The sequence below is a fragment of the Pungitius pungitius genome, chromosome 9 (genome assembly GCF_949316345.1).
Source record: "Pungitius pungitius chromosome 9, fPunPun2.1, whole genome shotgun sequence".
NCBI lineage: Eukaryota > Metazoa > Chordata > Actinopteri > Perciformes > Gasterosteidae > Pungitius > Pungitius pungitius.
The window spans coordinates 16,804,168-16,831,344 of NC_084908.1; the positions used below are offsets into that span (position 1 = coordinate 16,804,168).

Below are 27,177 nucleotides of genomic sequence, written 5' to 3' on the forward strand. Positions count from 1 at the left end.
GTGTCCTTGTTTTATCAGGGATAAGGGGTGTCCCATTATGGTTCAATTCCGGGCAAAGCGTGGATTTAACAGGCCTTTTCTGATTGGAGGGGCTCTGATTGTGTCTGCACACCTTGGTGTGGTGCGTCTAATCACGTGGCCAAATAGAAAAAAAAAAAGGCTAATATTGTCACGGTTTGGGCTCATATCTTGTTTTATTTTGTAGTTTCACGTTTCTTGTGTCCCCGGGGTAACTTTACTTCCTGCATTGGCCTGTGATTGCCTGATTGTTTCCACCTGTGTCCAATCAACCTGCACCTCCCTTGGTGCCCTGTGGGCCTGGTGTCCTTTTGTCGCGTCATTGTTCAATGTTGCACGTAGTCGGTGAACGTCAGTCCTCGACCCTCGGTTATTGAAGGGCACTTTTGTTTTTTGAAAAGTCTGCACCAGCAGAACGTGACAAATATGATTGGATGCCAAATACGGAGCGACACGTCAGTAAAGTTATTGGGTGATTTCTCTATCGCGGGAATATTTAATGATATATTGGTCTATCGATATACCTTACTGCTCTAAGGTTTTCGAAAATCAATATAATATAGATAAAATAACTGGAAGGTTGTTTTTTTTGGTCAACCCATTAAATGAAATACCTGAAAATGTGCCTTACTATGTGAAGCTTATTGACTAACATAGACTGTCCTGAACAGCTGGCGGTATTTCATGGTGAGCGACTTCTGTTTGACTTCTATATTCACTTCTAAGACACCGGTTTATATCGTGTCACATTCTAACGGTTATTGTCCTACACTGTTCACCAGTACCAACTACAGCCCTTTTTTTTCTCCTTTGCAATAAACGTCTCTTTTAAAGCTGCATAGCTGCTGGAAAACAGTTTTCTTATGTGTGACCGTTCATTCTAAACAACAATCTCCTGAGTTTTGCTCTGATGCTGCAAAGGCATCAATAACATCAAGTGAAAAGTATTTCTTCATCAATGAAATTTTCTCCATGGGAAAGAAGTTTGTGGACGATTTGATCATTTGTCATCTTTCAATAGAATCATAATTGTGATGAAATAGTGTACCTCAATATCTGGATTCATTATTACATTGTCTAGGTTGTTTATAACAAGCACATACTGACTCAATATTCTTAGAAAATATGATTATGATGCACCAGAGCCCTAAAGTACAGTATGTTAGCAGGCAGTAAATGAATGTAGATCATTGAAGTTGTTGAATTATCAGAAATCATGATGTATGGTTAATCACTATTTTCGGAACGAACTACAGCATGATAGAAGACGTTGGACCACGGCGCACCTGAAACCAGTCTGACTCAGCAGACGTGAACTCCAGCCCCCCTTCCGCCCTCGGTGTCTCATTCACGCAAGGGCACTGTCCCTTGTTGGTTTGGAGGAAATCCAAACGCGCCGGTCCCTCGACGCGGAGCGATGATGGCCGACACGGGGCTGTGGAGGAGGGCTCCTCCTTTCTGAGGCTCAAAACGAGCTGCCACAGGGTTCAGAGCAACTTCTTTGCAACTCAACAATTCCAAAACACCTCACAGGAATTACAGTAGATTACAGTAAAGCAGTCTTTGGGCAGTGAATGAGTACATGAGCTATTCTAGGCACACCAAGTGGACACGTGGCTGGACACAGACGTCCTTCGGTTAGCTCCGTCACAGAAGTGCCCCCACCGGAGCCTCTCTGCTGTCTGACTCTGCTTCGCGTTTCCTCCCAACTTCCGCCGCCGATCGGCTTCGTCTCGCTGGGGCTCTTCTCCCGAGGGGCCCGGTGCCGTTTGGGTGGAGGACGTGCCTGCGAATCCCGCCGACGGCTCATGGGATAGAAACTTCAAACTCCAGGCTGCGGGGGCTTAAGGGGTTGGGATGAGCAGTCTGCAGTTCAAAGGGTCCAATGGAGGAGTAATCTTGTGCACATTCATTTTTATTTGATTCCGATCTGACTGTACTGATTTTAATTCGATAACTGATAGCGAAACACTTGGATTGTCTATCAATGAGTGAGAACCTGACATGGACAGAAGTTTAGCTTGTGGCTCTTACCAGAGATGTTTCTCATAATCTATTCATATTTTATGGTTTCAGCACTTGCTTAGTGTGAAAAAGAGTAAATTGAATGGCTGTAACTCAGGGTGCATAATAAAACACTTACAGAGCATAAAGTTTCTACCTGCAGACTCTTAAGCGTTGAAAAGACTTGCTGCTACCACTCTTAGGATATTAAATGGTGGGGAATTTAAAGTGGATTTGGAAATGGTTCACAATTAAAGTACCGAGGGAACAAATGAATTGGGCATGAAGTTGTTCCGCTGTATTAAAAAAAATCGCTTTCAACTTCGATGGGAGCCTTGGGAGCCCTTTTTTTCTCCAGATATAGTCAAAGATATGAAATAGTGGCATCTTTAATTTCTGCCTGTTACAGACAGGAAGTGGGTAACGAGCGAGGGAGGATGGATGAGAAACAAAGAAGAGGATCAGGGACCGTGAGAGAAGAGAAAATGCATCTACTGTGTGTGAGAAAAGACAGAGGGGAGCCGATGAAGGATTTTACAAGGATTACGCATTTGCATAAAAAGAATATAAAATTAAACCCAATAAAAACAATGGGCATTAGAGTGTCATTAGTTTTGCGAGTCCTTCAATGTATCTGATAGTTTGACCTGGTGATGGAGGAAGAAAATGATGAGAGTGACGTTCAATGTCACGGCGATCCATCCGGCGTTTCTTGAGATATTTCAAGGCGCTCGAGAGAAACGATTATGCACGTTTCAAAACCTGAGGGGAAGGGGGGGGGGGGAGAGAAATATTCATCTGGTCACACACGAGCAACAAAGGCGCTTAGTTTTCTCATCAGACCCAGAGGAGCTTCCTCCTGCGTCGACAACAACATGCAGATATGACCGCGGCCCTCGCTGATGGCGCGCTCCCGTCCACGGAATGGCACCAAGCGGCGGTTTTGGTGGATTCAATTTGTTCCCACTTAAACAAAGTTGTCGCCATAAACCGCTGTGACCGGAGCCGTTTTTTTTTTTTTTTTAGCGGCCTGGCCGGGGGACACCGACCACGAAACCGACGCAGCAGCAGAATTGAGCGAAAGCGGCGTCCATCTTCCCCTCTCCGTCCCGCTTTCCATCCCATACGAGACGTTCGCTCCAATCAATCGGGACTGTCGTTAGCGAACGGCGTGAGTTAAAACGTGATGTTTTGGTCTTGTTGATCAGGCCCACGGGGGGGGGGGGGGGGGCACGTGGTCTGCCGTGGTTTATGTAAACCGTCACGGTTTCCCTTTTGTCTCCGGGCCCGTGAGCTAAGTCACCACGAGGGCCTGTTTGATCCAACCCTCCCCCCCCACCCCCGAGAACGCACGTGACCTTGAGTAAATAGACAACCAGATGAAAGCCTGCACACAAACACCTGGATGGCTGTGTTTCCCTTTGTTGCATCACCAGGGACGAGCCGTCATTCCCTCCGTGCCCGCAGATCAAAGGCTGCTGTCAAATGCAATCGCAAACCCGAGTCTCTTTGACCTTTCAGATGTCGTTGGCTGGAGGACGTGCGGGGGGGGGGGGGGGAAACAACCCCAAAACAGACTTGTTTCCCGAGCGGCAGCCAAAGCATCATTTAGGCCGGTTAACGTGAGATTAACAGTTTCCCTTCTGCAGGTGTGTGGGTTTTTCCGCACACCTGGGGGGCATTTCAATCAGGGCACCGAGTGCTTCCCCCGATGAAGGCCGCGCGCGTCCTGCCGTCTCACGGCCCCCGCCGACGTGCCGCTGCCAGTGGCTTTTCCCCCCAAACGCGGAGTGCTGTAATTTGGAGATGATAACAGTGCTGTCAGGGTTACGGTTAGCCGGGGCACCGTCTGGCTGGTAAATGGCGGTTCGGAACGGAACAGTCAGCAGTTTTCCCAGAACGTTCTGTGGTGTTGGTCTGTTGAAGTGGATTTGCCTCGGCTCCCACCACACCCAAATGTGTGTGTGTGTGTGTGTGTGTGGGGGGGGGAGCATCAATGTTTAACTCAAAGAGAGACTTCTTGCACATTGGTCTGAGCTCTGCTTTTTACGCCACAAAGTTCCCTGATATTTGAATTACGCTCCCGCAGCCCCTAAAAAAAGAGAGCTCGCTTTTTTTTCTCGGTTCTGCCGGCTCCCGGGTAGGAGTGGAGGACGTCATTCAAGTGGTCAAGTCTGTGACTCAGCCTGGCGGGCGACCGCTTACGCCCCGGAGCGGCGGGCCCCGCGGCTCTGGGGGGAACCTTTCCCGCCGCTTTTGTGTCTACGTGCGTCATTCGGAGCGCTGCATCATTTATGCTGCACCTCAAATGAGAGCCTTGTCGCGGGCTAAATAAAGGCTACAGAGTCTTACGCAACCCGAGGTCCACGCCTGCAACAACCGAAGAGAAGAGTCTCGTCTTGTTCGTGTTGTTCAGAAAAATATCTCAAGGGCCGAAGCTTATCTGCGTATACATGCTCACTTTACATATAAAGTTTTATCTATAAAGTTTAAAAGTTAAATACATTCTATGTAAACTGGTTCCCTGATTACGGAGCACATATATGTATATTATGCTAAATGCTGCTCTGTCTTGTTTTCATTCGTTAGTGAGCATCTATGAGTGAGTCACTATTTATGCTGAGAAGCTAATGCTAAGATCGCGGCTAATGGGTCGCGGCTAATAGGCCTTTGAACAACAAACGTGGCTGCAGGATGCCGGTTCAATGTGTTCATTCTGTTCAATGAGATAAATGAGGGGCAGCGGCCAGCAGGAACCCGACCGGATCACACACACACACACACACACACCGATTACAACAAATTAGCAAGACAAAAGGCCAGGAAGCAGAAGGTGAGGAGGAACAGGCTGGCTTTTTTTTGGATATGAAGGCACACTGAGGCATGCGTTATTAACGAGTTATTAACGTTGTACTATGGAGCGTTTGAGTTCAAATGATAACAAAATTGTGGCTTCTTGTTTTTCATTTAATGTGTTTAAAACTGATATATATATATATATCCATAGTTGGATAAAATGACACATTTTCCTCAGCTTTTTTTAGCAACCTTCAACGTGTTTCGGGTCTCTCAGCCTGCAGCTGTACAGTTCTGGTTCAGTCTCATTACGGTCTCATTGTTGTCCATCAGCAGCTTCACGCTGAGCACCTAACAGGCACACAACGTTAGAAACTAGCTGGTGGCAAACACAGTGGTGCATTTTAGTAGCTAAAAATCCAGATATTGTCCTCAGGAGTTGTTGAATACAAAAAACAGTTCAAAGCGTTCAAAGACGGGGACTATTGCACTCTCACTTAAATGAATCCAAATGCATGCTGGTGTTGTACTCTGTGTGTATTACTGTCATCACAATAACTTTATATGCTAATGTCCACTTTGTCTTAACATTTCATTCTGGCATCCTCAAGTGCCCAAACACTCTGCTCTAAAAGCTTCCATTAAATATGTCAGAATCTTCAGATATCCCAAGCTTTCCTCAAACCCCCGTCATGCAAAACCTGCAATTTTTACCGGTTTCAATGTGAAATGTGTTGCACTGCATCCCCGAGATAACAACACTTTCAGGCACTTCTTCCACGGTGCTTTGTTTTCTCGCAGTCCAACCCGCTTTCATTTTGAGCTTTTCCTCCCCTCACAAGAAAGACGCCACCAAAATACCCTTTCCGTTTGACTCTAAACTGTCACTTTGACTCAGTATCTCATTGTTCCCAGACTTTTTCTTCAGGCTTTGTTTCATCTTTTCTCCTCGTTCTGCTCTTTCCGTTTTCTTCTTCCACGTCTCCACATAGCCTCACATGCTGTTGAATCTGAGCAATTACTCGCCTCTCCCGATGTAATAACAGTGGTTAAGATGGAAAACGAGCCCCCTTTCCCCCCCCCGCCCCGCCCCGCTTTCCAGTTACTGGATCAAAGATGTGCTCGAGAGGCACCGCTCACACAAAGCCAGAGCTAAATGCCCTGCACTGTCAGCCCCCAGCATCCCGCACCAGAAAATAAAGAAACCTCCATGACCTCTCAACTCTCGGGAAACGGCTGCCGTCACCTGGCTGGCAATTACCTGCCAAACAAGGCGGCAGATGCACCGGCAAGGGAAAAAAAAAGTTGGGTGGCCGTCAGAGATCAGGCTCGGTCTGAAGGATGGAGAGGGGGAGAGAGGGGGAGAGAGGGAGCGGATCTGGGGACGCCATTGTCCTCCATTCTAGGGCTCTGTTACTGTACGACACTGCAGGGCTCGCTGCAAATGACTAGAAAAGAAAAAAGGACTGAAGAAGGACTGAAAACCTCATCTTTTAATAATATTTTGCCATTAGATGGAAATATAAGAGGATATAATTAATTGGCACTGATGGTTAATTGATTACAAGTTTCTTGATTTTTTTTTTTGACTGTGCTGTCAGAGAAAGTTTCCCTCCTTTGATGGCCCGTTGATGTGAAGCAGCAAGACATTCTCTTCTTCTGTAGGATTCATTATTTAGGGGCGACCATGAATATTACATTTCCTGTAGTTCCTGGTGTGCAGCAACTTTGACTTTCAGGCACCGCCACAGGGTTTTGTGCAGAAAATTGCTGCTATCTCTAGTTTGTTTTTTTAAAGGACGTTTTCATGGCTGCAGGTTACTCAAAAAAAACAAAAGAGCAAAGAACAAAGCAAACGTTAAAGGCTCTTGTTTAAGAGTGGATTTTGCTCGAGGGGTCAGGTAAACTTTGGAGCCTTGACTCGAGTGAGTCTTGGGATATCGGCTGGTTAAAAGCAACAACTTGGAAGAAGCGAGATCCGATCCCAAGTGGTCGCCCCTTGTGATCGGATCACAAGCCGGTCGTGCGTCTGGTGTCTTTTGAATTGCTTAAATGGGGGCCGAACTCTCACAGGACGCACCTGTTGCTTTGTCAGAAAGTACCGCTTCCTGTTTTGCAGTCTTGCAGGTGCTCAGACAGGGAGCAGGTGGGCGGGCCGAGGACCGGCGACCCGTCACTGGTTGCATCTGCAGGCAAAAACCGACTCAAAGGTTTAACGGCGCCACACAAACGAACCCAAAAGAGCAGCTATGAAATGAGACAAAAGGGGGGAGGGGGTGGGGTGACTGCGACAGGAAGGCCCCGCGAGCACCAGAATAGTTTCATTTTATTTCAGTGCCGCGAAATGAATGATTTCATCCAAGTGTTACACTCGCCAAAGGCAGCGGCGGCGCTCCGCGGAGAATTAGCAATGCCGACGCTTATTTCACCTCCCAGTTACCCACTTATCACTCCAATATCGCACCGTGCTGGCGGGCCGCTGTGTTAATCCAATAACATGTAAAAACAAGGCTCCGGTCTCATGTTTCTGAATTTCATCACATCGCCACCAGTGCGCTAAGTGGCCCATGTTTAATTCATAGCTTCCCGCTGAATGATGCAGCGCTGCGCTTCGCTATCGCCGTGGAAAACGGCGGCGGCGGCGGCGGCGGGGGCCACTCGAGGTGACGGGGAAAAAACCCGCTAATTGTCGTTTCTGCCCGTGAGTTTCCCGATTGGTCTACGAAGGCCGCGCTCGTGGCGACGGGCCTTTGTTTCGGGGGGCCATTTGGATCTCGCACAATTTCACTCAGTCATCGGCGTCTGTCTCTCCTCGTCCCCCCCCCCCCCCCCCCGTGCGTTTGTTATCGTCTGTCTCATTACAGCCGCTGTTCCTCCCTCCTCGTTCTGCTCGGCTCGCCCGCCTGACAAGCTGAGGGTAATGGTGATGGGTAAGGAAAAGCCCCCCCCCCCCCCCCCCCCCCACCTACCTCCCCCTCCCCCTCCAGCGCGGAAATATGAAGAAACTGAATAGCCGTGACAATTATGGAAATAGATTAATTTAGACTTATGATAGTCTTTTTTTTCTTTCATTCTCTCAGGCGAAAAGGCCGGAGGGAGATTGTCGAGCGTTGAGTCAAACATCCTGAATCCGTTCCGCCTTCATTTCAGGCCTGTGTCTCGTTTTGTTTTGTTTTTTATAGCGATGAGTGGCACTGAAGCAGCAAAACGATCTTTTGACTCGATGTGTGAACCGGATGCGGAGCAAAAGGAGGCTCTGAGTTAATGTGAGCCTCGTGCAAAGAGAAGAGGATCCAGTGAGTATTGATCAGTGGGACAGAGTCGCTGAGTGGTGCTTCTTGTTATGGCCTTCATTATTTTTGGCAGATTTCTTGTAATTATTGGCTTCTTTTGTCCAAGAAAATGGACAAAAGTGTAGACACACACACACAGACACTCTTCCTTTCCTCTTCTCTCCTCCTGTTTCTTCACCATCTTCTCACGCTTTCCCTCCCTCAGCACCCCTTGGGGGAGGGGGGGGGAGGGGGGGTGCTCATTTTTTTAACAAGCTATAGCTCGCCGCAAGCCCGGCATGTGCATCACGCACAACAACAAAAAACAACAACACTCAAACACACACACTGTGGAGCCGTTGCAGAGTGTTTGCATTATAGATCCGCAGATGAAAAACAGCAGCGTGCGGATACCTGGAGGTAATCATTGGGAAAAGAACTCCAGGCGTTTCGGGCCAGTGGCGATTGATGCACTCTGGAAGCATCTCTGCAATTAAAAAAAAAAAAAAAAACCCACACACATGCACCTATACCCAAAAGCAGTGAGAGGAGCCGTGTGAGGAATGCTAACTGAGAATGTGGAATAAGAGCCGACACACTGCTCTGACTGCATCGGGGGGGCGGGGGGGGGGGCTTGTGGAGCGCTTGTTTCGTTGTTGTGAACTGTGCGGATAGATCATTTGATAAATATTCTGGCGTCCACTTTGTAGAAATATGTGGCTCATTATAAGCGGGGCCGCAGCTTTGAAAATGAGCACTGGATTAACATTGTGAGCTGTGTTTATGTGTCCCTGATTAATGACGCTCCTCCCCGACCGTCTGCTCCCTAATGCAATATGCATGCATTGTTTTTCATTCCTTTCCTCTCTAACTGAATGAATTGCAAGTAATTACACACACAGCTAAATGTAAAATCTAAACTGCTTTCGTGCAGCCCATTGGCATTAAATCTTTAATGTCACAACATGTAAACTAAGATGAAAAAAAATCTGAACCAAAGGCTCTCTGAAGATCTGCTTCCACGGTGTGGGGGAGGGGGGGGGTTTGTTTGCATGGTAAATTCACACGTCTTCGCTTCCAGGAGACGATCCCAACGTGGAATCGGAGTCAAGCCGGAGTGCTTTAGCTGAGCTCAGCTGAACCTCATTAAAACTTTTCAATTACAGGCAGATTGAAGTCTGGGACGACTGCGGAATCAGAAACTCTCCAACCGGTGGAGGCTTTTTAATCATTCCCTTTGGTTCAAGGGAACGCCATGAATGAAAGAGGGTAACGAATGGCCCTGTGAACCGCCGCGCCAACTCGGGATGGGACGCTGAATCGGGGTTTTGGTGTACTTTTTTTCCCCCCGGTAGTTCTAAAAACAACAGAAGACGGAGCATTGTGCAGAGCGCTCCCCTCCTGTGGACGGGTGGGACGCGACGCAACGTGAGAAACAAAAAGCACACAGAGACGCAACACGAGACGACTGCAGAGGGGCAGAATCAAAAACAACAGAATGAGAAAACGACTAGAAAGAGACCCAGAGTGACCACCAAAAGATGCGCTCATTTTTTTTTTTTTTATAGCTCATATCCCAAATGCACGGCCAAGCAAAGTTTAGTCTCAGGCAAACTATTTGAGTTCAGGTCTGCGTGCAAAAAACTCTTGTTTCCTCTGATTCAGACACGATGCTGCATGCTTGGTGATGTCAACGCATCTGACAGACTGACATCCTTCTATTCTACTTCCTGTCTCTCCGGGGGGCCACATGGGGAATCATTGTTTTTCCGGCTGAATGTTTGGCTGTTACACGTGGGTGTACTTCCTCCCCCCCCCCCCTCCCCCACATCTGAAGGTTGATGTAGGAGCCCGCCTCAGACAACACACGCCTGCCAACTGTCGGCCACGGATTCCTCCAATCCCTCCTCACAGTCTTCTCACCCCCCCCCCCGGGGCGCCATTACCCCAAAGGGTCTGGAAACGGGCCCACAGCCTCTGTGTTGTGTCGAGCAAAGGGGTGGTGGGGGGGAGGGGAGGGGGGGCGGCCCGCTGGATAAGGCCTCTACGCTGGCCTTCATGTCACCGGGGGTTTGAGGGAGCTGTAAAATGTCTGACACATTTGCTCATCTGCAGACTTTTCTCTCTCTCTCTCTCTCTCTCTCTCTCTCATTTGAAACATTAACCTTCACATTTCATCTGTTGGGGGCTTTGATCAGCTGTGTTCACCATGCACCACGTGCCACACAGCCCGGGGGGGGGGGGGGGGGGTGGGCTGCCGTCGTTATTATCAATCAAAAGACGGTCCGCGGCGTTGCAACGCCTCCGTTTTTTTTTTTTTTTTTTCTTCTTAATTATACAACGCAAACAAAGACCCGCGGGCATCAAAAGGTGTAATGCACCCTCCTCCCGAGTGGACCTGATTACTCGTGTGTCTCCTTAATGGCGTCTGAGGACATCTGGCTTTACTTTGAATCGCTCTCTGCTCCGGCGCGCGCCGTTCCCGCCCCGTGTTGGTGTGCGCGTCTCTTTGAAGTCGAGCCGTCTTGGCAGCCTGAGCTCCCCTACACTTGTCATTAGGAGCATCACTCCCCTCCCGCTACCCTGCATGTCTCATCTCACCCAGGAGGAGGGAGAAGAGAGGGGGGGGGTGTAAAGCTTCACCCGGCGACTAGCTGATCAACTCCCCAAAGGGCCTAGAAAAAGAAAGAAAGAAAAAAAAAAGTGAGATATTGATGTGACTCAAGCCTTTAGTGTCACAGAAAAGTGAAAGCAGCAGAGTCTTCATCTTCTTCTTCTTCTTCGTCATTACTGCCTAATTACATTTCCTGCTTATGGAGTGAGACTGCTCCTTTGATGTAACACTAATTAATTGAGATTAAAAAAAAATAACACACTAAAGAAAATACATTTCTCCAGTGGCTTTGGAGACGGATTAGCAGACGCACCATGGTTATTATGGCTGTGATTATCTTCTCTCTAAAATAGCATCTCAGCAATTAAGGTGATTAGACAAATGGAGAACAATGAGAATCAATAACGGTCACGCAACGTTTGGGAGTAAATCACTCAACTTGGAAAGCGCCATCATGCTGCCGGAAGGAATGCATCACATGAAGCCATTTGGTGGCAGGGACAATGTCGCCGAGAAGAGAACGGCAACGACTTCGGGTCACGGTGGGGTTGTGGGGGGGGGGGGGTCGAGCTCATTTATTATCCTGCGGATGCGAGTTGGGTTGCGAACCGCCATCAAAACAAGCTTTTAAACTGAGCCGTGAAGGTTCATCTTCAACCTTGACAAAAAACAAATCGCCGCTCGGGGGGGGGGCGGCGGCTTCAGCTGCTTCCAGCGGCGCATCGAACCGCATCTCAGGGGAGGGGAGGGGGGAGGGAAGGTCTCAGGCTTCGTGGTCCATGTCCATTTAGCAGGTTGTGTGACTTGAGGGAACTGGCACTGCATTTCCTACTTACTGTAGTCCAAGTTTGAGGAATACTAACCATTAGGTGATACTACTCCAAGCGCATACTGACTAACTCGGCCTAGTAAGACTGCTGCATTATGGCATCATTCAAAATGTAGCCACTCGCATCTTAATTCCGGTCTTCCAATTCTCAAATCGGCTGCCTGTTACGTACAGGGTTGATTTAAAGATCCCTCTCCTGGTGCATGGAGCTCTTAATGGTCTGGCTCCGGAGTATATCTCTGATATGCTTCCAATTTATCCACCCGACAGATTTCTCAGGTCACTAGACAGATGTCTCCATCGAATTCCCAGAGCTCAAATGTGGCGGCTGAGATTCCGGTATTTATGCGCCTAGAACCTGCTTCTGTGTGAATATGTGATTTGTTTGTCTGTAACGTTGTTTTAACAAACTCATCGCCCTGTAAAGCAGTTTTAATTGCTCTTCCGTGCGATTATGCTCTTCGAATTAAACTGAACATGTTGACAAAAGCACTGCTGCCGTGACCTCTAACAGGATAATAATCACCCCGTTACATTGCAACACTTGACAGGAGCCATTTGCAGACTCGTGTTGGTCCCAAGTGTTTCCTCGTGGGGGGACGTGTGATCCTGATGAAAGCGCGTCATCTTGGGAATCACTGCTGTGCAGTATTCTGCACATGTTAAATATAACTAGTGTCCTGGTATTAAAGGCACTTTAAGTAATTGCTCCCTTGCATATTTCCTCTCTCCTTCTCTCTGTGGATCATATTTAACCTTTGATTATTCCATCCCTGGGTCTTGGTAAAGGGAACTGGCTTACCTCTGCGGTCCAATGGACGAACCTCTCGTTCTTCTTCTCCTTGTTTTAGTCAACTGGCCGAGCAGATTTTCATCTCGGTCAGGACTGACATTCTTATGAAGTATTAAAGATGCAAAGGCATTAAGAACTTCACAGTTTTGGCAGTGCGTCAGGCTGAAAACGGGCCTGCAAAACGCGAATCATGACCTCCAGACGCACAAACGGGAGCGCGCGACTTCTTCAAAGGGGACACACAGCGGGGACGGTTGCATTAAACGTTACAATTCCGCTCCAGATTAATGAAGGACATGATAAAAACGCGTCTCTCTGTAAATGTTCGACCTGTTCTCCGGGCGCTGGAAACCGAGCGCCACAATCAGCACTCGGGGACTTTGCCTCCTCATCTACTCCGCGGATGAACGAGAGCACACACGCCGTGGCGCCCATCGGTTACACCGAGTGAGGCAGGTGGTGCTGGATGAGCGTGTGTGTGTGTGTGTGTGTGGCCTCCCTCCATGGCAGTGTGTGCTGGCGCCATACTCTCGCCGCCCACGCACACACGCGTGTGTTGCAGATGGGCTCCTGGATGCTCCTTTGGTGTCCTCCACGGTGGGAAAAACACGTTCTCGCTTTTCAAAATCGCCCGCCAACTCAAGGTCACGACGTCGAAGCGCCTCCCGTTGTCTCTGTGCTCCATGAGACGACGATAGCTGACCAAAAAACTACCGCACACAGGCCGAGCTTCCCACTCTAGTAAGTGAGGTCCTTAAGGTGCATCTCTGAGGAGATGACCCGAGGCCTCGACACACTGCGAGATAACAACAGTCTCGCAGGTTAATGGCTTCTCGTGTCGCGTCGCACTTCTCCAGATGAATTAAATATTTGTTGCATCCGGTCTCCGACCGTAACTCATTCATCTTTGATGCTGGGCACACGTTTGGCAGATGAAGTGACACACAATGTCGTCGCTTCATGCCAAATGTCCAATTGGTCCCATTTCAGACGTTGGAGCAACCGCCGCATTGTGAGAATTGGGCCCTTTGTTTCTGTTTTTTAATCAGAGAAGCACTAAAATGTACAGTATCTCCCACTAACTATCATAAATTTGACTACCCCTCCCAAAATGACATTGTGAAGAAGCGTTAAATGATCCAGGTCACAGGGTAATAGTGCCGGAAGCACTCGCAGATAACACCATCCTGAAATCCTCTCTCCTGGGGCAGTTTAACACCAATTCAGGGCATTACTCACTTATCTGAAGACTCCCGCGTGACCTCAATGACCCTCGGGGTCACCGCAATGTGGGAACAACAACAACAACAAGTAGAGAAGCCCCCTGGGTGAGTAACAAAGCAACATTAAGATTAAAGTACGTCTAGATGATGAAGCTCTATAAACTGGTCACAGTGATGAAAGTCTAGATGTTTGTGTTGCTGCAGCGTTTCGTCAAACATTCGGAATGTCCTTGTTTCTCTGGAAGTCAGCCCCTCAGCGGTTGGTCATTTATTTGAGACATTTTGACTATGATTTAAAACAAATGTCTAGCGTTTGGTGGTCCGTGGGATTGTCTGTGATATGAATGAACGACCCCCCCCCCCCCCCCTGCAGTCTCTCTCTCTCTTTCTCTCCTGCTGTCGAAGACGTGTCACGAATCCCATCAGGCCAATCGGAGAGTTTCCAGAGGACCCGATCTGCCTGGTATCCACCCCTTCGGTTGTTACCCTCGCCTGATTCGAATGAATAGTTCTGCTAGTTGCTCTCTTTCCCAGGCTCAACACAGATTGGCTGGGACACATCTCATCATGAAACACGCAGTGTGACACGGTGCGCCGGGTGAGCTGTGAGCAAACCAAGGAGTTCATTCAAAATGCCAATTTTGACAACGATGAACCCGGCATTTCAAAATGCGTTTGGAAAAAGCACTGATTTTTTTTTTTTTCCGGGAGCAAGACGTGTGCAAAGGACAAAAAGGTCAGACTTGTCAAATTCACACACTTTTCAGTTGAGTTGAGTGAACACGCTGACCTCCTGGAGGGCAGCCGTCAAGATTAATGGCCAACGTCAAAAATCGGCTCTCTGGAAGAAACAAGGGGTGCTTTTTGGGTGGATCAATGGGGAGCTCTAGCACTGTACGTCCATTCGGCTTCGGCTTCTGCATCCCCCCCCCCCCCCCCCCACCACCCTACCCACCCATTGACACCAGGTTATGGAGATTAAGTGCTCCTTCATTAGTTCTCGGGCTACAACAAAAGGTCCAAAACAGGATTAAGCGGAGACGTGAAACACTACCACTGCTAATGCTACGGCCCTTTGAGGATCTACTGGCAATGAGATGAGCGGCGAGGCTGCAGGGCAGGATTACGGAACAAAGAGATGGAGGGATATGGAATGAGGTTTAGGAGCCCCCCCTCCCCCCAGCTCTCTCTTTTTTTTCATCTTGACAGGCAAACCCCTTAAATGCTTCACGTACCACCTAATTCTGCTCTGCCAGGCAGCATCGTTGTTCAATCCCTTCCGTGTCCGCGGCGTGCCGTTTGCTGCCGGATGATTCGGTGCCCGGACGCGGTTCATTCGAGAGGCGAGAGCAGCGAGAGGGACGTTCATTCATCAAAGGCAAAGTGCAGAGCAGTAGAGGCCGTAAGCGTGAGTTGAGATGAATGGCTAATAACCTCAAGGAGGGAGATGATTCATCACTTCCTGGAATTAGGTTCATTAAAGACCTGCCAGTGGGCAAACGTCAGCGTCCCCTACTCCAGGTGATCTTGTTTGTCACAGCACACCTGTAAGAAGCATATTTTACAAGTTGAAGAATCAAAGTATAAATACGTTAAGTCAAAATATGTCATTGAATTTTTCCTTTTTAATTATTACGTAATGAAAATCTTTCGAAAAAAAGGTCAAAATATGTAATTGAAGAAACTCAATGTTGATTTGAATGTTGAAAGGTTGAAATTGTCTAGTCAAACAAATCTCCAAATATTTTTTGGTAAAAAAGATGTTTTATATTGTCGAAGAATGTCATGAAAAAGTGAAAAAACACAGGTCCAAAAAAAATTCTGTGGCATGGGGAAAATGTCAACTATCATGGAAGGAAAAGTTAAAAAATATTAGGTCGACATTTTATTTATTTCTTTAAAATAGGATCCCCTGATAAAAATATCAGGTCAAAAATTATTTTGAGAAAAAGTCAAAAATATTCCGTTAAATAAAATTTGAGAAAAAGTCATGTTTTTTTAAAATGTACCATTTCTATAGTATGTCCCCTTCAACTTGCAATACAATAACTTAATGTACTTTGACTTTGTGTATATTAGTCGACCTTTAAAAAAGAAAAAATGAAATTGTGTGACATTGGACCACTGCACTATTGTTTTCCTCCTGAATGAAGTGCAGCTTCAGTCCGTTCCCCCTCGATGAAAGCATCCCCTCGCTTCCTTCTCCGACGTTGATGTATACAAGTGCTCAACTTACACACAAATGAAGATGTAGCAAACCTTTTAAATCATTTTGTCTGGTTAGGATTTTCTTGCAATATACTTTACACCCTTTTATGACTATGCCTGATTTATGTTGTTCTATTTGTCACTTTTTAAATGATTGGTCATACTGTGCCTCTATAGTCATGAGATACTTTGTCATGTCAAAAACAATGTATTGCAAAAAGTATATGAAGTATGTAGCATCTTAGAAAGTCAAAATATAAAAAGCTGTTGTAATTGCAGAACAATCAGTTAAAAACCAAGTCATAAAAGTCAGTGTCGTATGGGCAGGAACACAAATTGTTAATTAATAAATCATAACTTCATCGTAAATGTATTTAATGTACAGCAGCACATTGGAAAAGCTGCCACCAAAGAATGTACGTTTAGTGTCCATGTACGAGAGCAAAAACCCATCTAGAGACCAAACATTGTGTAAACCAGAGCGGTGTTCTCCATGAGCTGCCAGTGGAGCGGATCTGCTGCCCACACACACACACACACACACACACACCAACGCGAGCCTGGGAACAAACAGCCGCTCAGCGTAACCTTGCCAACTAAAGTGGAAACTCCCCCACGCGTCCATTCATGTGAGGATGTGCAGCCATCACCGCTTGCTCACAATGGCGTTTGTACGGCGAGGCCACACGGAGGCCCGGGCCGGAGACGAGCCTATCGCTAGGCAACAGGCAGAAATGGTTTCCACGGCACGGAGACGGTTAGTGCTGCTACAGCGCGCTGTATGGGGCTCATGACGGACACCGGAGCGGATGGATGGAAGAATGAGACTCAGGGGGTCTCATTCTATCCGGTCATCTTTCTTGGCGTCCAGCGGCAAGAAAAGCAACAGGTTTTCTGCCATTAGCGTTATGGCTGCAACTTAAAAAAACCGATATTTCTGATGAACCGTTTGATGTAAATGGTGAAGAATTCTTTGACCAAATATGCATCTCCAGTTTGTTTGATTGGAGCGTCCCAGTTGGTCTCCAGAGACTCCGCTTGGTCGAGGTTGTGAGCTTTTGCGGTTTAAGGAGACTTGATGTCAAAAATGTGTGATCCAGAAACGCAAAACAAGTTTCTTTGAACTGAATTCTACCTCGATAACATTTTGCTGAATGTTCAGTTTGGTCTCTAGAAAACCTGCTGATGAATGTTAAAAGTATTCATTTCTTTGATGTAATTAACCAAATAATTTGCTTTATTGAACATATAAGATGCCTTCACAAAGGTAACAAAAACAGACAACCGATATGCTTGAAATGAAAAAAGAAAAACCCACATTTTATTGCACTTAAGTTATAAGAAAATAAAATTCTAAGTGAATCAAACAAATACACAATCCCTTTAAGGTTTTTTCTGTCTGTTTTCTTTTTTGCCAGTTTACATTAACTGAAAAAATAAAACACCTGCAACAAATCTGATTTCTCAAACCAGATCATAAATTAAAAACAGAAGAAGAAAACAACGAGAGGAGATAGAGCAAGATTGTTTTCTTTTTTTTTCTCTTTTTTTAATATACAGTGTTATACCACTTTCACAGTTCAGCTTGAGTTGTGACTCTTGGACATTGAGACCATTTTTCGTTTGGCTACAATGTTTCTGTTCACGTTTGTTGCCACTGACGATCCTCGAAGGCTCCGACTGCGACGCATGTAACACTGAGACTCCGATGCTCGTGACGGCCTCCTCTGTTGCTTCGGACATCTTTGAATTGAACAATCTCTCTCACACACACACACACACACATTACGAACAGTTCTTTCATTCACGTGTTAAAAATCGATACATCTTCTAGTTTGTTTTTTTTTCTTCTTTTTTGCCGGCCCGTTGCATTTGTACATTTCCCCAAAGGAATGTGTTTACAAGTTGGCCGTTAACACGCCAACACACACGCACTCACACACACGCGCACACCCCCCCCTCGCTTCCCTCACAGCGGGACGATCCCGCCGGTGTCCGTCGGACGCGCTCCCTCCTCTCAGCCTCGTAGAGGCACGTTTGGCTCAAGTTTCAGTGGCAAAAACAAACAAAATAAAACAGAAAGGTTGGATGTTATCTTTTGTGATCTTTTGTTCCTCAAAGTCCAAACATATAGAGTTCAATTTGGAATTTTGCCTGGGACTAAAACGTCACAGCAAGTAAAAGTTCCATCTCTCTCTTGTTTCCATTCTTCTAGCAGCATAAATACAGTTTGGCCACTGGGAGAAAACAGTAGAGGGGGAGGGAGGGGGAGGTGAGAGGAGGAGGGGGGGGGGGGCTGGGGGGGGGGGGGGTCAGTCTAACAGCACTTTGAGCGAAGACCCTTTACGGCTCCCCCCCCAGGTAGACTGCAACACTCTGGACAGCACTGATGTTTGCGTGGAGACGGAGCTCTAAACTCAGGTATGTAGAAAAAGTAAGAGGAAGGAATAAAACAACTCAAACTTTAAAAAAAGGAGGAAAAACCCTTGTGACATAATGACAGCAAACCTAAACAGAGCAGGTTATTAATACTGGGATTTGTTGCTGTTGGCAACCGCAAAGAGACAAAAAAAAAAACTGAAACCCCTTTCATGTGATAAACCAAGAAGATGTTGAAATTCACAGTTGTGTTTGTGTGCGATATTGTTAAAAAAAAAAAAAAAAACGAGTGAAGAACAATAAAAACAGAAACGGAGTGACGTGAATGGAGCCGGATGACAGGCCGAAGCCTCCAATCGCAGCTCCTCAGGTGCAACCCTGTGTGTGTGTGTGTGTGTGTGTGTGTGTGTGTGTGTGTGTGGAAATGTACCTTTAAACGCCTGCCACCCGCCCCAATCTTTTCCTACAGTGAACATTCCCCAGTTGGCCGTGTTCTGTGTGTGTGTGTGTGTGCGCTTGTGTCGATGGGGGAGGGAAGGGGAGTTTTTTTGGGGGGGGGAGGGGAGGGGGGCTTTAAAAAATAATATATCTCTGTACATCTCAAAATGGGTCAGGCTTGAGCGAAACCAAGTCTCTGTGCAAAGCGGACCCCGAACCAAAAAGGGGGGGGGGGTGGAGAGTCCCCTCGGAAAAGAGCTCCGTCGCCATCAGTCCGTCCGTCTCTTCCTCCTCTCGTCTTCCTCCCATCACTCCTTTCCAGCCCGATCCCCCCTCGGGCTCCACCGCAAACTGGTGGAAGAGGAGGTGGGGGATGGATGAGGCTCCGTGGCTCCGTCAGTAACATTTCGCCCCAAAGGGGCCGGGGAGGGAGAGGGGGGAGGGGGTGGGGGGTGGGAGGGCGGGGTGTTGATGGGTGGAGGACGGGTGGGTGATGGTGCAGAGTTTCTCTGGGCTTTGGCTCTCTGGTTTCCAGGCGCCTCGACTCCCCCCCGGTCCCCTCTCTTCTTCCTCCCTCCCCCCTCCTCTCACTTCATGTCCACGTCAAAGTCCAGCACCAGCAGCTTGGTCTCCTCCGTGCCGTTGCGGCTGCCGACGGCGCACACCAGCTTGGTGTTGGAGGCCCGGATGCGCCACACCACGCCGCCGCTGCCGCCGCTCTCCAGCGTCACCAGGTTCCGGATGAACTCGCCCGTCTTCAGGTCCCACAGCTTGACCGTGCCGTCGTCCGAGCTGGTGATGACAAAGTTCTTGTTGAACTGCAGGCACGTCACGGCGCTCTGGTGCTTGTGGGGGCCTGGGGCGGGGGGACAGAGAGAGAGAGAGAGAGAGAGACGGCGCGTTAGGAGGACTCGAAGCAACGGGTCAGTCATTGGTCCTGGGAGTAGTGTGGTGGTTATTGGAAATAACCAAAAACCTGTGTGACAAAAGGAAGAACCCCCCCTAGTCACATGGCCCGTGTGTCTACGTGAAGATTCCTTCGAAGTGACTTTATTCGTGCACCGACTTGAGGTTTCCCCCGAGGGCTTGAAAAAGAGATCTTAATTATATCAATTAGGGCGACACAAAGCACAACAAGCTCAGAATCAAGTGCTGGCAAATTAACTGCTTTCATTTATGCATTTCTTTCACTGGAGGTTGCTTTAACAGCTCTTTGATTCTGACAAATTGCATTTCTCTCCGCTTTGACAACCCATTTGGAGAGAACCCTCTTTCAAATCTCACCATCAACAAGCTGTCCCATATTTTCCGTCTCTGGTTAGTTCAAAGGCTGTGTTATTTCCTCGAGTAGACAACCGCCCAACATGCCCGCCTCTCTCCTCCTCCCCCACCTCCCGCGCCCCCCCCCCCCCCTCCCGGCATTAGCACAACAAAGCCTGCTTCGTCGTTACCTCTGCTGCCTTCAGATGACAGTGACGACAGTGTCGGCCTTTTGTTTTATCCAAACACGCTAATGAATGGAAAGGAATTGTCCGCTGACCTAATTACGTGGCCCACAGGGTTCCCCCCCCCCCGTGGGGTCTCATCCCTCCGCTGTAGTGACCCTCTACCCGTCCCTCCCTATGGTCTTCAGACTCACTGGGGCAGCCCTTTGTTCAGCGGTGGGGGGGGGGGGGGGGGGGGGTTGTTGGTATTTGTTAAACTAGCATGCAGGGTTGTACTTTGCTAATGAGGGCATTTAGGGCTCCTGCCATTCAGCAAAGGACCAGTGCTGCTGCTAATGGGTTCTGATCCATGGAAATGAGAGCGTAATCCGGACCAGCGGGCCCGAAAGGTGTCGGCCCTGTAACCCCCCCCCCACCCCCACACAAACACACACTGAGGGGGCATTTATGTTCCGCTTTTTGAGCCGACGCTCACTTTAGAGTCCTCCAGTAAATCCGCAATAAACTAAAAAGAAAATGTACGATTTTATTCATCGAGTGGATTGCATTTGAAGGCGCCACATTTGAAATTAAAATGAACACAGGTCGTGCCTGTGCTTATAGCTCCAAGCCGCTCAGTCGACTTGAGTGGGGCGTGTCGCCCACCCGACGTGCTTTAAATTTAGAATTCAGATGCATAAATGCTGCTGCGGCATCCAAACTGCGACTCGGGCCGGTGCATCGGACTCACCCTGCAGCGTCTGCAGGCACTGGCCCGTCTTGATGTCCCAGATCTTGACGGTGGAGTCGGCGTTGCCCGAGACCAGGATGTTGTCTTTGAGCTCCATGCCGCTGGTGAGGGACTGATGCCCCGTTAGCGTGTGGATGCAGTTTCCCGTCTCCACGTCCCAGACCCTTATGGACGTGTCCAGAGAGCCACTCACCACGTGGATCCCATCAAACTACAAGGCAAGAGGGGAGGAAATATCTCACACTTTCGTCCCGTTAAAGCGAGCGTTGTAGTCACACGTCCGCTGGCAGAGCATCGACACTTTTAATGCAGTCGGTGCAGTAAACGGGTGGATGGCGCCAGCTAAAAGTGCACCGTAATCACACAGGTGGGCGTGAGGACGCCTCGGAGGACACGGGGCCATTCATTCTATAACAAACAGGCTACATAAAACGTTTAAAAACAGTAGATAAAGATCGGCCAGGCAGATACAAATGTTACCGCAGTCACATTGACTTGATTATGGATTATTCTTACAAAGAAACGCTCGTACACACAGAGGATAAATATTGACCAACCGACAAAACTCAGTGTGGAGTCTAAACTAGATGCTTTTCATCGTGCAACCATTTTAATTTAACGTTAAATACGAGTGTCAGCTGGCTCAAGCCCATCCTGCTGCACGGCGCTCACCTGTAACGAGTACACTCTGTTGGTGTGGCCCTGCAGCGTGTGGAGGCAGGTCTCCGTCTCGGGGTCCCACACTTTCACCATGAAGTCGTAGGCGCCGCTGACCACCCGCCGCCCGTCGTACTGGACGCAGCGCACCGCCGCCACGTGGCCCATGAGGACGTGTAAACACTGACCCGTCTCGATGTCCCAGACGCGCAGCGTGGCGTCGCGGGAGCCGCTGACCACCCTGAGGGGGAGGAGTCAGAGGTTCAGCTTTGAAGGGACAGGCGGATGAAGCACCAGCTTCACTTTCCCCACACGAGCAACAGATTCTGTAGGATTCGCTCAATTGATGACACAGCATGTTTTCTCCAGTTCTATTTTTATTTATTTATTGTTTGTTTTCTGATTCTCTTTCTTTGTCTGGTTTTGTCCTTGTTTGTCATTGTAAAGCATCTATAAAAAAGCAAATTAAAGAATAATGAGACAGGTATGAACATTTTTTTTCTCTCTTTTAGAAACCTACATCTTCACATTCATGTTGCTACTTGAAAGCACAGAAAACATCAAAATAACTCTTAATAGCAGCCCTCGAGCAGTGTGGAGAAAAAAATTACATTACAGGTAATAGGAAAGGAAACTCCCTTGAGGGGAAATGGTTACTCAGTTACTTGTTTTTAACTGAAAACTTCATTTTCAGGACGTCATTTGTCGTTATTTAGCTTTCTCTTAATAAACGTCAGACGCCCGACCCTATGGACTGAGACGTTCTCCCACTCTATGAAAACACGCACATCACATCCTCTTGGTTTACAAAACGCCTCGCAGCTCTAAATAGATGGGAATCGCGAGCATGTTTGTTCACGTCCGACTTGCAGCTGGGAGCGGTTCCACTGAGTGAGTAATCAGACGCTATAGAAAAAAAAAAACCTCGGTGGGCCTTGGGGCCAAAAGAGCACTACCGAGTCTCGGGCGTGTGACGCTAAGTGAATGCGTGAGCAGCGGTGCACTTCAGACGGCTCGCGGGGGGGCGGGGGGGGGGCTCTGCTTAGTCTCCGAGAGACCCCCTCCCCTCAGAGGCGCTGCCCTCTTAAGAGTGTGGCAGAGATGCTCTCTTTGCTCGGTGGGATCGCTGTGAAGTCGGCCATTATGATTCCCAGGATGAGGGGTGGTCCACAGGTTTATTCGTTTTCAACAAAACAAAGATGTCGAGTATTACTTGGTGAGCTTTAGAGGTGCTAGTCAGCCTCTTTTTATCTATTATTATTATTATTATTATTATTTTTAAGTTAACTGGGAAAAGCTCCCGCCTGCCTAACTATTCCTTTAGGAAAAAAATGTCTTACAATAAAACCTTTCAGATGCACGAGGTGCTTTGCAACAACATTGTTTGTAAAGCTCCCTCATTAACATGTTAAAGGCTTTATTTAGGGAGGCCACAATTGATTTTTAAAAGATTCTAATCTGCCCATTATCTCAATAAGCAGATGGCCAGTTCGGTATGAACCACAGAATAATCAAACACATGAACAAATTCTCTCTGCGCTGTAGGTTTAGTGGGGAAATGGGGCGTCGTACCTTTTCTCGTGTAGGTGCATGCAGCGCACGGTTGAGGTATGCCCATAGAGGGTGTGGATACATTCGCCTGTCTCTGCGTTCCAGACCTTGAGTGTGCGATCGGTGGAGCCGCTGATGATGATGTTGTCCCGCATCTGGGACGACCACACGCCCCCCGTGTGGCCCACCAAGGTGCGCAGACACTGAAAAGAATGGCAGAGGAAGACGCGATCAGCATGGGAAACAGTTAAGTCACATTTGCACATTTCTCCCACTGCCACCCTCCTATTTATGTGACCTTTTGAAGAGCGGCTGGGGGAGAGAAAAAATCTGGATCTTCTTGAAAAGCGGACGACTCACAACTGTCTTCAATTAAAGAATGCACCCATGCATCCTCATTGGGGACGGTACATTAGCCATTGATTAAAAGCGGCTATGGAAATCTTTCTGATCAATTGAATTTGCGTTTCCCTCGAGCTCCAACTTGCCCCTTGGATTTAACCGGCCTAAACGCTTCAAAATGAAATCATCTGGGCAGAGGAGCGGACGAGGTCGGATGCTGTGGTCGCGTCGAGTTCGGAGTGCAGCGTGTTCATGGAGTGTGGGAGGGGGGGGGGGGGAGCTTTTCATTGCAGCGAGGAGCGGCAGGACGATAATAAGTCTCTCGTTTCGTCCCAACGGCCCCTTTTTCTAAGCTTCATGCCGGAAGTGAAATCAATAACGCTGCAGTTGCAAAAACAAATGGAGCTAAATTACGATGGATTTAGCTTTTTCTTTTTTTTTTTTTAAGCAGAAGCATGGATGATTTTTAGGAAACATTGCGGTACATTATTTACAGGACTCATTATTGTTGCCCACCATTCATCTTAATCTGCAAACATTCTGTAATTCTCAACCATTTTCCTGGTGAATCGAAGTGTTTGAGGTTGCAAAACAAATTCCCAGCGTGTGATTAGGGCTCCGGTGAGTTGTCAAAACACTGCGTGGGAGGAGAGTACCTGAAATGGAGGACTTAAGCCTCTTTATCGGTCTGTGAAACAAACATTCAATGTCCGCGAGAGAGAGAAAGACGACGTGCATTCTTTTAGAAGCCCATCCTTACAAACACGAGTCTTTATGCCGTGCTTACAATTTGCATTGTGATTTCATCCATTTTAAGTCGGAGCCGTGGGAGACGTTCCAGCCACACAGCTCCAGCCCACTTAAGTCTGGTCACATACTGCTGCCGTTTTCTTTGTTTGGAAAAAGTTGCGTTCTTCGCCTTACCAGGAAATAGCGGGAAAACGAGCGATACCGAGACTAAAGGTGACGGAGCGAATGATTGGCGAAGGTTAAAGTAAACTACCTCACATTATAGACTCACTGCACAATTAGGAGGTTACCCGGGCTGAGGGGGGGGACTCCATTGCAAAGGCTGCTTTAAGGACGAGCCACATGTTTCTCAGTAAAGACAGAAGCACTGCAAAGAGAAAGCTGTTTTGCTCTCTGCTCAGTGGCCTCCTGATGGATAAAGTAATGAGTAAAGTCATTTTCCGTCGAGTCACTTCAGTCAACTGGTCCACCACGCATGCTTCCCCCCTGCAACCCCCCTGCAAAGGGAGATAAATCAAAATGGTCTGAAGACTGAAGTTATTATGTATTATTTACTGGTTGGATTCCCAATACCGAAGGGCTGTTAAATAAGCACGGATACACTGTATCTGTAACGATATTCCAAAAGCAATCGCTTATCTCTTGTAGTTAACAAAGAGGAGACGTTAAAGAGGACATCTGGCAGAGGACGCCACTCGCTGGCTTAAAGGCAGCCCTCGGGTCCGCCGTCTCATGACCCTGGCAAGCACCGGGCCGCCACCTCCGGAGCCACCAGATGCGGCTGCGTGTGCGTGTGCGGCTGCGTGTGCGGCTGCGTGTGCGATTGACATCTTTCACTGCCGCTGGGGGGGGGACACGCAGAGACAAAGGTCCATTAGAGAAAGACAAGAAAGCCTTCAGGTGACGCTCGAGCATCCGCCGCCTCGGCAGGAAATCCGTCTTTTGAAAAATCCCGTCGGACTGCAAATCTGATAAATCTTGTTTAATCTCACTCTCTCCGGTGTTTGTTTAAGTCTCTGATGCAATACTTTCACCACACTCAAATCCCCATTGTCTCCTTGATCGCTAAGCAACGGCCCAGTGCCTCGAGAAGGTGTGGAGGCATTTACATGTAAAGTGCTCATTTAATAATTCAAATTGCCTCACAGCAAGGCTCGAATGCCCCGTGTTTCATACAACGAGATAAATCGAGACAAAACAACAGCGATTAACTTTATCTCTCAGATTTGGCAATCCTGCACTGATGAGTATTTATAGCAATGTATTAAAAACAAGCCACGTCCATGCAAACAACGCTGTCAATATGATGAGACAATTTTGCTCAAAATAAAGACCACTTGATCCCCACGCCACATGGTACCATCACAGGAGTCTTTTTTTGAATCGTTCCAAATTCAACAAAAAGCTTTCTGCGGAACAGCAGCAAAAGTGGCCGAGAAGAATTGTTGAAGCTGCTCTGCCTCTGGCGCACCAATTTCCCAATTCCGTCCACTCAGTTTTAAAATCGTGTTCCCGGGAGCGAAAGCCGCCAGGGCCGCATTTCAAATCTCCCCACCGAGGGGAAGGAAAAAAAAAAAAAACCCGACAGAAGCCGCTGGTCTCCGAGCGTCTGAGCCAATTCACCCACGCAGTCTCCGTCTCTTGTTACCTGCCGCCCAACAGAGTTCCTCATCTCTGTCGATTAGCGTGCGGCTATCTCTCATCGATCCAGTTCTGACCGCGGCCCAAAGGGGCCCCCGAAGGGGCCCGGCGTCAGCGGCCGAGCAGCGGAAACTTTCCCCGAGTGGCCCTCTGAAGTTGGAGGGCTAAAAAGGCGCATCGAGGCCCGTCACTTATTGAAGGCGTCGTTTTGCAAAATGGAGGACGAGAGGACGGGATATCGAGCGGGCGGATTGGGAGCCGGCGGCCAGCTGTCTTTATGATCCCCCACCTCGAGATCCCCGATGACCACTTTGCAGGAAAACGTAGCAATCAAGTCCTCAAACTGGTGGCAGGGACCATAAAACAACACATGCAGGTGCTAGATGCGCATTGTATTTTTTGCCGTTTTGACCGGCTTCGACAGACAATTCAGCCGAAACGGTTGACTGGGCTTAATTGGCCATCCGTCTCTAGTGGGGGAGGCTCTCTCTTGTGTTGAGAGAAAAAAGAAGAAAGAAAGAAAGAAATGAAATCCACACTGAGAGGTTTGTGCTCTGAACGCGCCGCCCAAACAGAAACGGATCCCGGTTCATCCCCTCCTCTCGACTACTGTAAACAAACAAATCTCAGGCGGATTGGCGGCGTCGGGAACCCGGCGCGGCTGTGACGTCGACGTGAACGCAGAAAGCCTTTGAGCCGCCCGGCGCTGTTTATCCTCTGCACCGATGTCTCAGGGTGGAGGGGGGGGCCCAAAGTCGTGCTGCGTGCCTATACGATGACCAGAGATCAGCAAATGCCGAGACCGATATGCATGTAATCACCAGATGGATGGATGCCAACTTTACTATTGGTCGGGGGCCTCAGTCTTTAAAGAAGCGAGTAGCAAAGAGAGAGTCACTGCAGTGTCACCCTGAAGAATATAGACTTCGCCAGAGGAATGTACTTATTTGGGTCCACAGCGCCACTAATCTCATCACTCGCCAAGTGAAAGTAAAAGCAACAGAGTGGAAAAATAGAGGAAGCAACAACAAACTACCCAGGATTTATCTTTTGAAAATGGAGTCTGACACGGAGGCGTTAAAGAGCGGCGATTCACAGCAACCTGTGAACCTCTCTCCTTCACCACAGAACAACCACTGCTCTTCTTTTTGATACACTGCAGCGCTGAGCTGCAGCCGAGCCCTGCGTAGCTGCAGCAGCCTCAGCGATGAATACTAACACCTCTTGCAGACATGTGCTGTGTGACAACTCAGCAAAACCACAAAGTGTAAGCGGAGGGAAAATAGACAGAATGGAGTCTCGCCAGTCTCTACCTGATGAGGCTATTATTATTAGTCGCTAACGAGGTTGATGGTAAACAGATCCGAGTTTTTTTATAAATTAAGAAGACTCATCTCGTCCGCTTCCCGATAAAAAGTTCAGAAAAATCAGTGATTTCTGCTTGATCTCCCCGCCAGTCCATTGAGGTCTGACCACAGTTCAGAAGA

At 48.1% G+C, this 27,177-nt stretch overlaps 1 protein-coding gene across 3 annotated transcripts in view; it reads right to left on the minus strand.

Moving 5' to 3' along the window:
- Positions 1-16,976: 16,976 nt before the first annotated feature.
- Positions 16,977-27,177, minus strand: part of fbxw7 (F-box and WD repeat domain containing 7) — a 74,514-nt gene continuing 64,313 nt past the window's right edge. For all 3 annotated transcript variants that reach the window (XM_062564687.1, XM_037473152.2, XM_037473153.2), the window contains 4 exons: positions 22,979-23,160; positions 21,422-21,647; positions 20,750-20,960; positions 16,977-19,430 (listed from right to left, as the gene is read on the minus strand). In XM_062564687.1, coding sequence (XP_062420671.1) covers positions 19,162-19,430; positions 20,750-20,960; positions 21,422-21,647; positions 22,979-23,160 — 888 coding nt within the window. In that variant the 3' untranslated portion in view covers positions 16,977-19,161. The remainder of the gene's footprint in view (positions 19,431-20,749; positions 20,961-21,421; positions 21,648-22,978; positions 23,161-27,177) is intronic.